Source organism: Glycine max, chromosome 4, assembly GCF_000004515.6.
Source record: "Glycine max cultivar Williams 82 chromosome 4, Glycine_max_v4.0, whole genome shotgun sequence".
In the NCBI taxonomy this organism is placed as follows: Eukaryota; Viridiplantae; Streptophyta; class Magnoliopsida; order Fabales; family Fabaceae; genus Glycine; species Glycine max.
In genome coordinates this window covers 6,658,853-6,672,507 of record NC_016091.4, presented here as the reverse complement: position 1 = coordinate 6,672,507, position 13,655 = coordinate 6,658,853, and the positions used below count along the sequence as shown (strand labels likewise).

Genomic DNA, 13,655 nt, shown 5'->3' with positions numbered 1-13,655 from the left:
AGCATTTCATGTATGCAACTAGGTTCCGTTCAAGGTCAGAAATGATATACTTTTCCCCCTTTTGGTTAACAAAAATGACAATGATATAAAATACTGCAATTTTATTGTTTCTATGAAATTTAACTTAGGAAGTATTCGGTAGACGAAAACCTTTTTCATATATGGAAAAAATGATTTCTGAAAATTATGAATATTAAAAATCATGATTTTGGTGGAAAAATATTTAAAATTGTTTTTTTAGATAAATTAAAATTTGTTTAGTTAGTCATATCTATGTTTCTTGAAAATCAAAGAATTTGATGTTTGGTTTTAAATTTTAACAAAACTCTTCTTAATATATATACTGTAAGTGTTTTTTTAGGAAAAATATCTTATTAATTAGAAAATAACTTCATTACATACCCATGTGTAAAAAATTCAATGTTTTCATTTTCATATTTTTTATTTATTATGAGAATTTGTGGCTATGTTTAACAAAAGTAATGGGTAACTAAGAGTAATTAAGTTCGTTATTGAATTATAAAAGTTTAATAAAATTATTTGTTGAAATAATTAATTAATAAATGTAAAATTATAGAAATTGGCATATTTATGTGATATTTTATATAAATTTTAAATGATCTGAATCAGTATAATTGTTAAAATTATGTAATAGAATAAAATAATGTGACGTAGTGGTTAAAAAAAACTGTATGATATAAAACATATTAAAAAAAAGAATATTTTAAATAGTATAATAGTTAAAATAAATATTAAATTATAAAAAATATAATAAAAAATACCTATTATCTATAATTATGAGTATAATATGTAATAAGAGGGTAAAAATAATTTATTTTCATAATTTTCATGAATTTTAAAGGATTATATTTGTGGACATAATAATTTATTTTTATAATTTCCCTTAATTATAATTTTCCTGAATTATAAACGTTAGTCTAACTTCGGAAATCTATTATGAGTGTAACTAAGTTAAATAAGATGCAAGAGTTATATTTCAGGATAAAACAAACAAAATTTCAGGAACCTAGACTGGATAAAGGTTAAATTTTAATATTTTATCCATATTATTACTGGAACACGAACCCTGTTTTACCCCATCATAATTAAATGCTCCCACATGAATTTGACATATGTTGAAGAACTTCATATGTATGAATATTTTCCTTGATTTTTGTTTTTCCTTTTCCAGTTTGTTTGGGATTCTTTAATTAATTTTGAGAAGATATTTTGATCGCAAAACTGAATTAGATTCGTGAAGTCAGCATTTGACTTCGAGGTTGTTAACTCAAGAATCGATCACCTATAGCTGATTTTTATTTTGGTGACTAATCTCACCTGGAGTTTAGGATCAAATAAAAAAAAGGCAATTTTTACCGTGCTACAATTTTTTTTCTTGAGGGTGCTACAGTTTTTGTTGATACATTACGCTGAAAAAAAAAAGTATACGCAAGTTTTTTGGTCTTAATACGCAAGTTTAACGTACAAAAGTGAAAAATTATATTTTTAAAAATGTATATGTATAATAAATTATGAAATTATTAAAATATCAAATCGTTAACGGATTGATGATGAAATTAATAGATTAATAGTTATTCACTTAAGAAAATGATTAATAGTTGTTAGTTAAAAAAATAAAAGTTAAAGTTACTCAAAAAATCTTTTCAGCTTATGAAAATTAAGATAAACATGATAATTCAAGATATACAAATACCCCCTCAAAGAATGTATTGCTTATATTATTAAAAAATGAATTTATAACAACCATTTTACTAGTCTAATACCTCCTTATGAATCATTTTTTTAAAATTATAAATAAAAAACTAGCAACTAACCTTTGTTGATAATTTTTTTAAGAATTTTAATTTTTTTGATTATTTTTCTTACATTTTGTATATCATTCTTCTTTTTTCACGACCCCATCCATCACATTTCTCATGTTCTTTTCTTTTTCTTTTTCTTTTCAGATTTGGCCTTTAGAAAATGAGAAAGTAGAAGTATATTTCTATTGATTTAAAGTTACTTAAGATTAGGAAATAATTTAATTCAAATTAATTAATAATAAATATATTTTCATTTCATGGTTGCTAATTACTACAAGATTTCACACAAAGTATGAAAAGCGGTATTTGTATTTTATTGATTGAAAATAAAAATAAAAAAATAATTACGATACCTTTAACTTATATGTGATTTCATGCATATATTTTCTATCAAAATGTAATTTCCGTTATTTACTTTCTTAATTTATACATTTGTTCACGTTAAGAGAACTAAAATCCTTTCTCTTCTTACCTATTTCACCTCAGTGGTGAGTTGGTGAGTGTAAAAAATTATCTTTCATTTAAAAAAAAATCATAAAGAAAAACCACTGAGGATTATTAAGCTAACATGAAAATAGATTTCTTCAACTATTTATAACTCTAATATGAAAATAAATTTATATAGGTGTTTTCAAACCCTCGTTAGTTTTGACACAATATGGTAAATTAAGCTAATGCATTGTCAAATGACCAAAAACCATCAATCGTGTCTTAAAATGCATTTATTGTGAATCTTCCCATGGTGGACAAACAAACAACTATAGAGGTGTGAAGCATTAAATCATAACAAAAAATCCCTTAGAGATAGTAATCAAGGTATCATTTACCCAAAGAATATGCATTTTTCACGCCATCTCAAGTTAGAAAGTCAAGATAACCAAATAAAGAATGATATAAATAGATCTATCTAATAGATAGGTCGGAGGTATTTTCTCTCTAATTTTAGTTCTTTATGTGTGTTTTATACATATTGATTTGAGTGTTAGAATCCTTGCAAGTAGACCATATGGGTTTGGCTCATGAGAACTTAAATAGAATTCATCCAAATATTTCAATTCCAAAAATTATATATTGTTGAACAATAGGTAATAATATATTAAACAACATAAATGCAAACTTAGTTTGGTGATAACTTTTCTTTTACACAAGTTTGGTAATAACTTATGAGCTAAAGATCTTGAAAAAATTATATATCGATATTCAAAACCAAAATTGTGGAATATTAAAGGTTTGCATTGGCACACTCATGAGCACAGATTAGGCGTAAATACAAATCTAATCAAATTTAGGAGAGTTTTGAACTCTAACCAATTGAAAACATTGGGTTAGATCACATCGGTTAATTTTGTTTATATTATCCCAAACCAATCCAATCACAGTCAAAATGGGTCCGATAGTGCCCTCGAGTTATATATCTTAAAAATATAAAATGGAAAAATAGGAAAAAATGAAAATAGAAAAAACTAAAAAAAAATACATGCATTTAATGATAATAGATATATTGTTTCATATACTGGATTTAGAGAAGACTAAATAATAGTTAAATTTTGAAATATTTAAATATCAATTTTTTTTATATTTTAATATAATTGAATAATTTTTTAAAAAAAAATTGATATCCCACTTATTTGCTTATAATTCATTCTTTTTTTTTCAAACCAATTTCACTCATTAATTCAACCAAATTTGATGTTTTTACCTTAAATCAAGTTTGTAAAAAAAAGAACTTAAATCAAGTTTAGTCTAGTCAACCTAACTCATGATTAGTCTTAAAATATATATAAGTAGTCCTTATTTCTTAATAGATTATTGGGGGGGGGGGGGGGTGGATAAGTAGCTAGTCTTCATTTTACCAGAATTGTATAAAAAAATGGTTTTCATACGATAATTTACATATCTTTTTCACTGTTTTTCTTTCTTTCTTTCTTTTTATTCCTTTTCAGTTTTCACCATTAGCAACCACCTATCAATATTATGTAAGTGATGTGCCTCCCCCACAATGCTTAAATAACAGTAACATTACTGGAGGAAAAAAGGAAAGCAAGGATATGACTTCTTTTTTTTTCTTCTGACGAGCGGGTCAAGTTAAAATCACAAGTGTTGTGCTAAATTTGGAGTACAATCAAGCATCATCAGTATAATTAACGGTAGCTGCTTTAGAAACATAAATTTGAGCACTATCAGCCAGTCCTGGAAAGGAATAAACACAATCGTCCATTGCTATTCTAACCTCCCAGAATTGACAGTTTGACACTAGAGTGTGACGTTGACACCCCCCCATACTCTGTTACACTTTTTCTTTTTCTGGATAAATAGTTTTCCCCTTTTTCTTATTATCATTAAAATGATTCTGATCATATCAAAATCAACGTGACTAACTAGAGTTTGATCGCTTTTTTTATGTAACTAGGAAGTATTTGGTGTTTTCTTTTTACACCCAACTAATTTTAATTTTATTGACTTGACCTATTTTAAAATAAAGTGTTAGTTTGGAAAATCGTTGGAACTGTTATAGTATTCATCTTGAGACGTTCTTAATGCATAAGGGGATGAATCATATTGCCAACTTGTGTTTGGATTCCACAACGATAACACATAGATACTTAAAATAGTATCTGCAATTGTGATTTTGTGTTCAAATCATAAATAAAATCTTATACATTGATTAAGAGATTTGAGTGTAGAATTACTTTTTAAGATTGTTCGACTAATCACTTGATCTTAATCAATTTTCACATATAGTATATTCCCATCGGAACTTCCACATAGTAGGTGGGGTTGTATGACTCTGGACACTGCTCTCTTTCTGACAAAGCAAGGGAAAAAGTAAAATAATGTTTACAAAATTAAAATTTCAATTACATATTTCATATTTGTGAGTGGTAATTCTAAAAGGGTGGTTGCGATTGATGATGCAAAGCCACCACATATGGCTTGTCCAAATCATTTCCCGTTGCTTGAATTCTCAGAGCGGTGTCAATTTAATGAAGTTGGTGAGTAGATAATAAATGTGATAACAAATCTACTGTAATTCCCTGAAATTAATTGCTTCTGGCTGTTTCCAAACGCACATTCTCAAGCTTCTGTGCTGAAAAGAGGGAGTGGTCCTGATTCCAACTTGGAATGAAATCATTTCGACAATGAAATTGCATGGAAGTGATAATGAAAATGGTACACAATCTAGCACTTCATCCCAAGCTAAAAGTTTTTTTTCCCCCTAGCCTTCTCATTTAACTGACTTTTGGTTTTTTCTCCAAAGTTTGTTAACAAAACAAAGAAAGATAACCCCTAGCCAAACGATTTAAGCATTCAGAGAGCCAAACATGCCACCAAAAAAAATCAAAATGTTATACTCTAGTTCTAGGAAAAAGGGAAAGAAAAAAAAAAGGAAATATAGGTTAAACTGAACATGTCCTCTTAAACTCTGTTTCTCTTTTACTTTCTCTCTCCCTCTTGTAAGTCAAACCTACTTAGGCAAAAAAAAAAAAAAAAATGCAATGTACAAGACGCACATAGAATCCAGGACCTAAGCTAGGTCCCCCCAGGAAAAATCCGCCATCTTTCTTTCCTTCAACTTCAATTCAATATCTTCTCAACCCCATGACCGATGATTCCATCAAAATTAAGCTGAAGGGCATCAAAGTAAATTCCTCCTCATGTTTCTTTCGCTTTTGCCCACTTCACCCATGCATGGATATTGGAGGAGCATCATTTTGGTACTAGCATTGAACACGTATGATAGCGTAATACCACCAAAAACCTCCGTTTCCATTTATGTACCAACTTCGACAAATCTCTTCTCTTTTGCCCCTTGGCCAAACCCAAACATCAATTATGATTTTTTTTTTCTTCCTTCCTTCCTTCCAATATCATTCTTTTGATGAACCCCTTTTCGTGTGTTTGCACCTAGCCAAAACCAAATTAATACTATAAATTATGAATTTGGTTGCGGCAAGTGTGAACGAGCAAAAGTAGTTCTATGATTTGCCCCAGCTTTCCAACTCTGTTCAATGTCTTCAGCTATTCTCTTTGCATCCATGGATGCACCAAGTAGACCCTTTTTGGTAAAACCAACAGCATAGAGCCCATTTCTACCTTTCCACCCATTTGGAAATGGCCTCCTAGGGTACCCATCTTTCTTAGAGAACATATCTTCTTCCTACACAATTTTCCAACCATATAAGTGTATCAGTATTATTTGCTTTGTATCATTCAAAAAATAAATTTGCTAAAAATTACTAACTATAGTTGTATTTAATACTATATGAATTTAAATTTAAGAGAAGGAACGGGTAAGTGTCATGTGTCACACCTTAAGCCAATAGGGTACATTGCTTTTGTAACCAGTTGCCAATATGATTGCATCAAAATTCTCTGTCCTTCCATCCACAAATTCCACAGTTTGACGTTTAAGCCGCTTAATGCCTGGACGTACCTACATCAAATGTTGAGTTTGACACACTCAGATTTGATTCATTTGTGCGTTGATTTCAAACAAACCAATCTAACGGAAATAATAACCCCACCAAACGTGATCAAAACAATGATTAGTGATTAGTGAACGTCTTTTGTCGACTAGCTTTGGGATATTTTTTAATAATTAAACAAACCAAAAATACTCTAGACCTTGTGCTTTCCGCCCACGATTTCATTGAAAACGCACAATGATGGAAAAAACAAAATCTAAGGGGAAAAAAAAGGGAACTCAGTAAGGGGGTCATTTCATTAAATATAAAAAGGAGGGGGGAGTTGATCATGAAAAATAATTTTAATGTGGCACTTGATGAAAAAGCAAAAGAAAAAAAATTAGGTAGCACCATTTAGAATTGAAAAAGCATGGTGGTGTAAGTGAAAAATAAGATCTTTGTTGAGATTAAAAAAGAAAGATGAAATTAATTGATTTGATAAAAAGGCAAGGAGGGGAAATTGAACTACCTTAATGTCTCCACCTTTAATCTTGGCAAGGGTACCCACATCTAGCACAGGGGTTTTTCCTGAAAGGTTTTTGAGTTCTAAGGGACCCAAACGCGGCCTATCCAATCCTAATTTAGAAGTGTCACCGAGCAGAAGCCATGACACCATTAGCAAGAATCGATCCACAAGTCGGATGGGTAACCACTTAAGCAACCACATGGACAACCCGAAAGTTGATTTTCCCAGCATCTCTCGTGGTAAGACGTGTACCTTAACCAAACCAAACCACCAAAAAAATATTTAACACCAACAATATTAATTACTAAAATGTAAAAACAAAACAACTTCAGTACTCCAAAGATTAAAATAATTAAAAGGTGGGAGTTGATGCACGAGGACTTTTACCTCCTGATTTTTTTGGGATAACACTCAAAAAAATTGAAACAAGAGAAAGAGAAGTTTTGGGTTCCAAATAATGAAAATATCACTGATCTCACACACACACACACACCTATGTTGCGCATGCTTAATTAAAAATCCAAGAAAGTTCAAGATCAAATTTTAAGACTCGTGTTCCTCAAAAGAATTTTTTTTTAATAAAGTAAATTAAAATTAAAAAGCTTCTGAATCATTTTTAAACAATCTATTGGAACTTGAAGCCGATCGATGCAAGAATGAAACGAGGGTTTTGTAATTTGTATGAAGTTTGTGTGTTAGACTAGAAAAGCCCAATTTGTGGATATTTACATGAATCTTACTTGGACTGATTCCATTTAGTTTTCAGAAAGAACACAAGAAGCCTTGCAATTTCGTTTTTCAGATAGTGAGATAGTGGTGAGTGATGCAAAATTTTATGTACGAACCTGTAACAGTATATTTCACGAAAGTTTATGAATTTTTGCATGAGAAGAAAAAAGGTAAAATCCCCATCGTTGGTTTAATTTGCAAAGCAAACGGTGTATATTTCGAAACATGACAAAAGTCACAACAACACAACACGATTAAAAAAAAGTGGGCGTCTTGTTGCAAACGAACCTTTTCCATATTAAATCAGAAATTCCAAATAAGGAGGGACATGAACTATTGGAAAGAAGAAAAGAAAAAAAAAAAAAAAGCACAGATTTTTCTTTCTTGTTTTCTTTTTTTTCATAACCATAATTCAAAGGCGAAAAGATGAGTGAGAGTTAGAGTTCTTACTGTGTCTCTAACCACAAGAGAAGGAGTAGCATTATGGTTGCAAAGATCTAAGCACACTTCCATCCCCGAATTCCCACACCCCACAACCAAAACCCTCTTCCCTCTGAACTCTTCCCCACTCTTATACAAGCTCGTGTGTTTTATAGGAGCGCCAAATTCCTCCACCCCTTCTATATCCGGCACCACCGCCTCCGCATTCTCTCCGGTGGCCACGATCAGCCACCGGCACACGTACTCCGTCGTCTTCTCCGCCTTGTCGACGCTCTTCACCCGCCACAACCCGAGTTTCGCATCAAACTCCGCATGCTGCACCGTCTCATTGAACCTCGGCCTAATCCCGAACCTCTCCGCGTAATTCTCCAAGTACTGTACAAACTGTTGCTTTGAAGGGTATGTTGGGAAGTGAGAAGGGAACCCCATGAAGGGAAGCTCGCAGAATTGCTTTGGAAGATGAAGGCGTAGGCGATCATAGGTTTTGAGCTGCCATAGAGATGCTATGCAATTGGATCGCTCTAGTATCACGCTTGGGACACTTTTCTCCCTGAGACATGCTGCTGCTGCGAGTCCTGAAGGCCCGGCTCCTACTATCACAGGCCCATGAACCCACACGGTGGAAAAAGATGATGACGACGATGACGACAATGATGACTTGTTGTTGTTCATGAACAACGGGTCGTGTGCTTGCTTTCCTTCTATTTCTCTCAAGAAATATTCCATCAAGAATGCAATGAAAAAAGAAGAAGAAAAAAAGAATTCAGGTCTGGGTATCTCGAAGAAGATTAGTCTCCGACTCTCGGCCAGGTATGCTACCTGGAGAACTGAAAAAAGAACTGGTTCTGTTTGAGACAGAGAACCGGGTAAGTAAGAAGAAACCACGTTGGAGAGAAAGCTCTTTCTCTCTCTCTTTCTCTGACTCTCTCTAGTCTTGATTTGCAGAAGGATTAGGGTGAGCTGAGTGGTAATTTTTTGGTGCCTTATCTGAAGGAGGATTTGGCTTGTGTGTAAAATATTTCCGTGAAAATTGGAGTGGATTAAGAGGGTCTTATCCACTAAACAAGAATCATAATTTCTTATTTTTCTCTCTCTCTCTTATATAGTATAGTGTATGATATGGTTCAATACCGAGGAGGGTTAATCGGGAGGATGAGCACCAAGTACGGGGCTAAATCAGCATTCATCACAGAGAGAGACTGAGAAGGATGGGGGACATCTCTCTGTGCATATATATATATATATATATATATATAGAGAGAGAGAGAGAGAGAGAGAGAGAGATTCCTATTGCATCATACAAGCAATCTATATGGCCCAGATCCAAGTGGTAAAAACAGAAGCAACCATGGTGGGAACATTTTATAATACATATTTAATTAACCAGTATGTATGTTGGTTCACTTTGGACGAATGTAAATTGAATATAATATATGAGTTTTTATAAATATTAGATTATCTGTTTTTTATTTTTAAGAATAAAAATATATGTTTGATTAAAAAAAAGAGTATATAAATAAGTTGTTATTGATTTAAATTAAATGAACAGTGAAATCATATAGTTTTCTAGGCCAATTAATTAAAGCCGGGCATTTTACATATTTAACCCCAGATGGAAACGACGTCACTGTGTTCGTCAATATTAGGGGAGATTGCAGAAAATGATTATTCCTTTTGAAGTGGTTAACAAATCCAACGTGATAGCAGCAGCTTCAATTAAAAGAGTTGGTTTTAACAGACAATAACTAGAAGATAGCTGTTGGTGATAGTTCTCTTGGACAATAGTGACTCAGCTTGACTGGGTGGTTTGTGAATTCTATCCTAATTGTAACCACGTCATGGAATATTTTCTATTTTCCTTTTTCAATGCAAATAGAGTCAAGGATTATTTTCTTTTTATTATTCTACTATCATCACTCATCAATATTACATATATATAGCTATTTTTGTTTATTTAATCTTATGAGAAACTATTTAAGAATTGGGTTATTTTATAATAAGAAGATTAAATTATAATTTTATTCATTTTATATTTTTAAATTTATGGTTTTAGTTTTATTTTTTTAAATTAAAATATTTAGTTTACTTAATTTTTAGAATAAACAATTTTAGTATTTTTATCCACCATTTAAAATCAAATGTGAACTTCGATGTAACATATTATTATTGTTGACACGATATTTATCTGACAAAAAAATAAATAAAATAAAAAGTAAAAATAATCTTAATAAGAATTAAACTTATAATATTTTATTTAAAAACAATCACTAAATACGTATTTTATTTAACTAATTTTATAAACTCTATTTTACATGAATCATAATTGAAGAGTTATTAATTTTTTTTAATTATCAAAATTTATAAATTAAAATAAAATATTTCATATTTAATTTTACATATATTTATTTTTATTATAAAATATTATTTTAATACAAATTATTATATATAAAAAATTTCTTATTTTATTATAATTTTTAAAAAATTACATAAACTAATATAGAGATTGTTTTAAAAAAACTATTTTATGTAATTTATACAAATTACTTTAATTTTAAATAATATTTAAATAATCTAAAAATTAAAATTTTCTTACTTATTATATAAATTATTTTATTGAATTTTCTTGATTTATATAATTGTTATTAAAAAAACTTATTTACAAAATAATTTTTTATAGTTAAAATGAAAGTATTAACATGTAAATTTTCTAAAAAATTAAATATTAAAATTTTATTAATTTATATAATTAAAAAAAATAATTTACTTAATTTGTATAATTTAAATATTATTTGATGCAATTATATTTATTTATATAATTAGAGTAAAAATAATATGTTTATTAAAATCAATTTACAATATAATGTATGCAAATAATTTATGAAATTTAATTATAAATTGGTAAAATTAAAATAAAAATATGTAAAATTTTTAAAATAAAAATATATAAAATTATATAAATAAAATTAAAAATATTTATATATTAAATACTTTTTTAATTTATAAATTTTTATAATTAAAAAAATTAATAATTCTTAACTAATGATATATACAAAATAATGATATTTGTAAAGTTAATTAAATAAAATAAGTATTATAATAGTTTATTACATTTTTTTTTAATAAAATGACATTAGTTCACTTTTTTATCAAGATCTTTTTTATTTTTTATTTTATTTATTCCCATAAGTATCATGTGGACCAAAATTGCTTATTATGAAAAATAGAAAATTAAATGTCTTAATTTTAAAATATGAGGATTAAAATAACATATTTAAAATTATAAGGGATCATATAGTTTAACTTAATAAGAAACTACTTAAAATATCTTCTGATTTTTATCAGATTTTTTTATTTTATCTTCTGTTGACTAATTTGAAAGGTTGGAACAAAAAATGTAATATTTTTTTAAAAAAATATTTTTTAAACATAAATTATTCTTTTATGAAAAAAAGTGGTAGAAAACAGATCCTACTGATCTTATATAAGAGTAGGAGAAAATCTTTACTATATAACATACGTAGATTATTAATATTTAATTATTTAATGTTATGCGATAACTTAAAATTAAATGATTATATATATATATATATATATATATATATATATATATATATATATATATATATATATATATATATATATAACTTACACGAACATTTATACTAAATTTATAAAAAATTAACAACTATATTATCTTATAATTATAAGTAAATACTCATCCATTATTGGATTGATAGTTCTCGTTAAATAGATTAAGTTGATTAAAACTATCATTTTAGTTTTATTTTTATATTTGATCTTCTCATATAATTTCCTATCTATTTTAATATTTTTTTATCTTTATCTCTAAATTTTATTTTAATAAATTTTCAAAACAAAATTATCAGTAGTTAAAATAACATCTAATATAAATTTTGTACATGTAAGAATATTTATTTATTATGAATTTTAATTATAATATATATATATATATATTTAAAAATACTTATCTATCATGAATTTTAATGCCATAAAAAATATTTATTTGGTGCAATGTGCATACTGAAATACTAATATATTTTAAAAACATAAACAAAGTCTATTGGACTCCTCTTGAATGTGGAGATGATAAAATACATTTACGATTGATGATTAAAAAAATAACAATTACAATATGAATCACTGATAGTAGAAAAAGAAATGCTAACTAAAATTCCATGCATATAAATGTTTTTTTTATATTATAAAATTATCAGAACCATGTCACATATTGTATCATCAAATTTATTTAATTGCATTTTATTAAAAAATATTATATGAAATATTTAAAACTTACTCTTCAAATAAAGTAAAAAAGAAGAGAGGTATCCAAAAGTTTTGGTTACAAAGACTTAAAACTGTAGCAATTTCAACACTTAATAATTGCATGCTTTGTCCGAGCTTACATCTATCCCTATCTAGTAAATTATAATTTGAATGAGAGTAACTTAACTTATTCCTGATCCTTTCGTTAGATTTTGATTTCAAACTCGTTCTCTGATGATCTAGTGATTGTAAATGTTTTCATTTTAAATGGTACATGTTCTCTATTTTAATTTTTTTTAAGTTTTTCCATTAATTAGTTTATGTGACTTGTGTAAGTTGCTCATCCATGATACTCCGTAAACTTTTTAAATTCATTTTCGGTGGACAAAATTTATATTAAGAGACACAAGTCTAAAGACTAATATTTTAATTTACAATTAGCATATGATTTTTATACGCTTGTAAGAGTCCTCATAACAATTAAAAAACTAAAATAATGCAAACAAAAATAGTCACTTTTCTTTTGTATTAAGTTAGTGTATGATAACACTTACCTTGTTTAATTTTTTTTTATAGATCACAAATATTATACATGAAAGACATTTTTACTTCAAATAGATTGGATTATTATAGACAACAAATATCTTCCTCTAATCACCATGAGAAATCATCATTCTGGAGTCGAGTAAGTTTCTTGAATAACAAGCATGAAATATACAGCCGTATTTGGCCCAGCCTAATTGGCTCGATGGGTAAGGTGAGTTATGAAAAGAGTCCTGAAAAAAAAAATTGGACTTATTTGACCTGATCTTATTAAACATTTTTATTTTTATTTATTTTATATAGTTACATATGTTTTGAAAAATTATATATTAAATATGTTTAATTTTTTATTAGAAGGAATTTGGCACAATATACAATTAAGTTTGGCGATTAAAATTTCTATTTGAATAAAATTTGAGTCAACTCGATCTCGCACGATTATATATTTTGGCCTAGTGGGTTTGGACTTGGTCAAATCACCAATTTTATGACATCTATCGATAAGGAACAAAATAAATGTTAGTCTAAATTAAGGAAATTATAATTAACTTCACCATGTTTAATAAATCCATCCCAAAATATCTTTATTTAAGTTGGGTTATATTTTCAATTATAATTTTTTTAATGAAGGGTAGTTTAAAAAAAATAAAATTAAATAATACTATTAATTAACTTATACTTGAGAGGAGAAAGTAAGTTATAAATGCTAAACAAGTAGTAATAACAGATGTTTTATTAGAAAATTTAAAAATAATTTTAATACTCCTTAGGTAGGGAGTAATCACTCTAGTTAAAATTATGTTAACGCTTTTCAATTTTCAAACTAAAGCTAAAATTTATGTAGGGTCACGGGAAAGCAATAATTTGAGTTTATTGTCAATTGGCAATGTCATTAAATATGTA

General features: G+C 28.1%; 1 protein-coding gene across 1 annotated transcript; it reads right to left on the bottom strand.

The window, feature by feature from the left end:
- Positions 1-4,530: 4,530 nt before the first annotated feature.
- On the bottom strand, positions 4,531-9,229 carry LOC100799546 (indole-3-pyruvate monooxygenase YUCCA6). The gene is made up of 4 exons (XM_003522637.5): positions 7,935-9,229; positions 6,759-7,007; positions 6,136-6,258; positions 4,531-5,982 (listed from the first exon to the last, which is right to left on the bottom strand). Exons 1-4 carry the CDS (start codon positions 8,649-8,651, stop codon positions 5,758-5,760), a joined length of 1,314 nt encoding a protein of 437 aa, XP_003522685.1. The 5' UTR covers positions 8,652-9,229; the 3' UTR covers positions 4,531-5,757.
- Between the last annotated feature and the right edge of the window lie 4,426 nt (positions 9,230-13,655).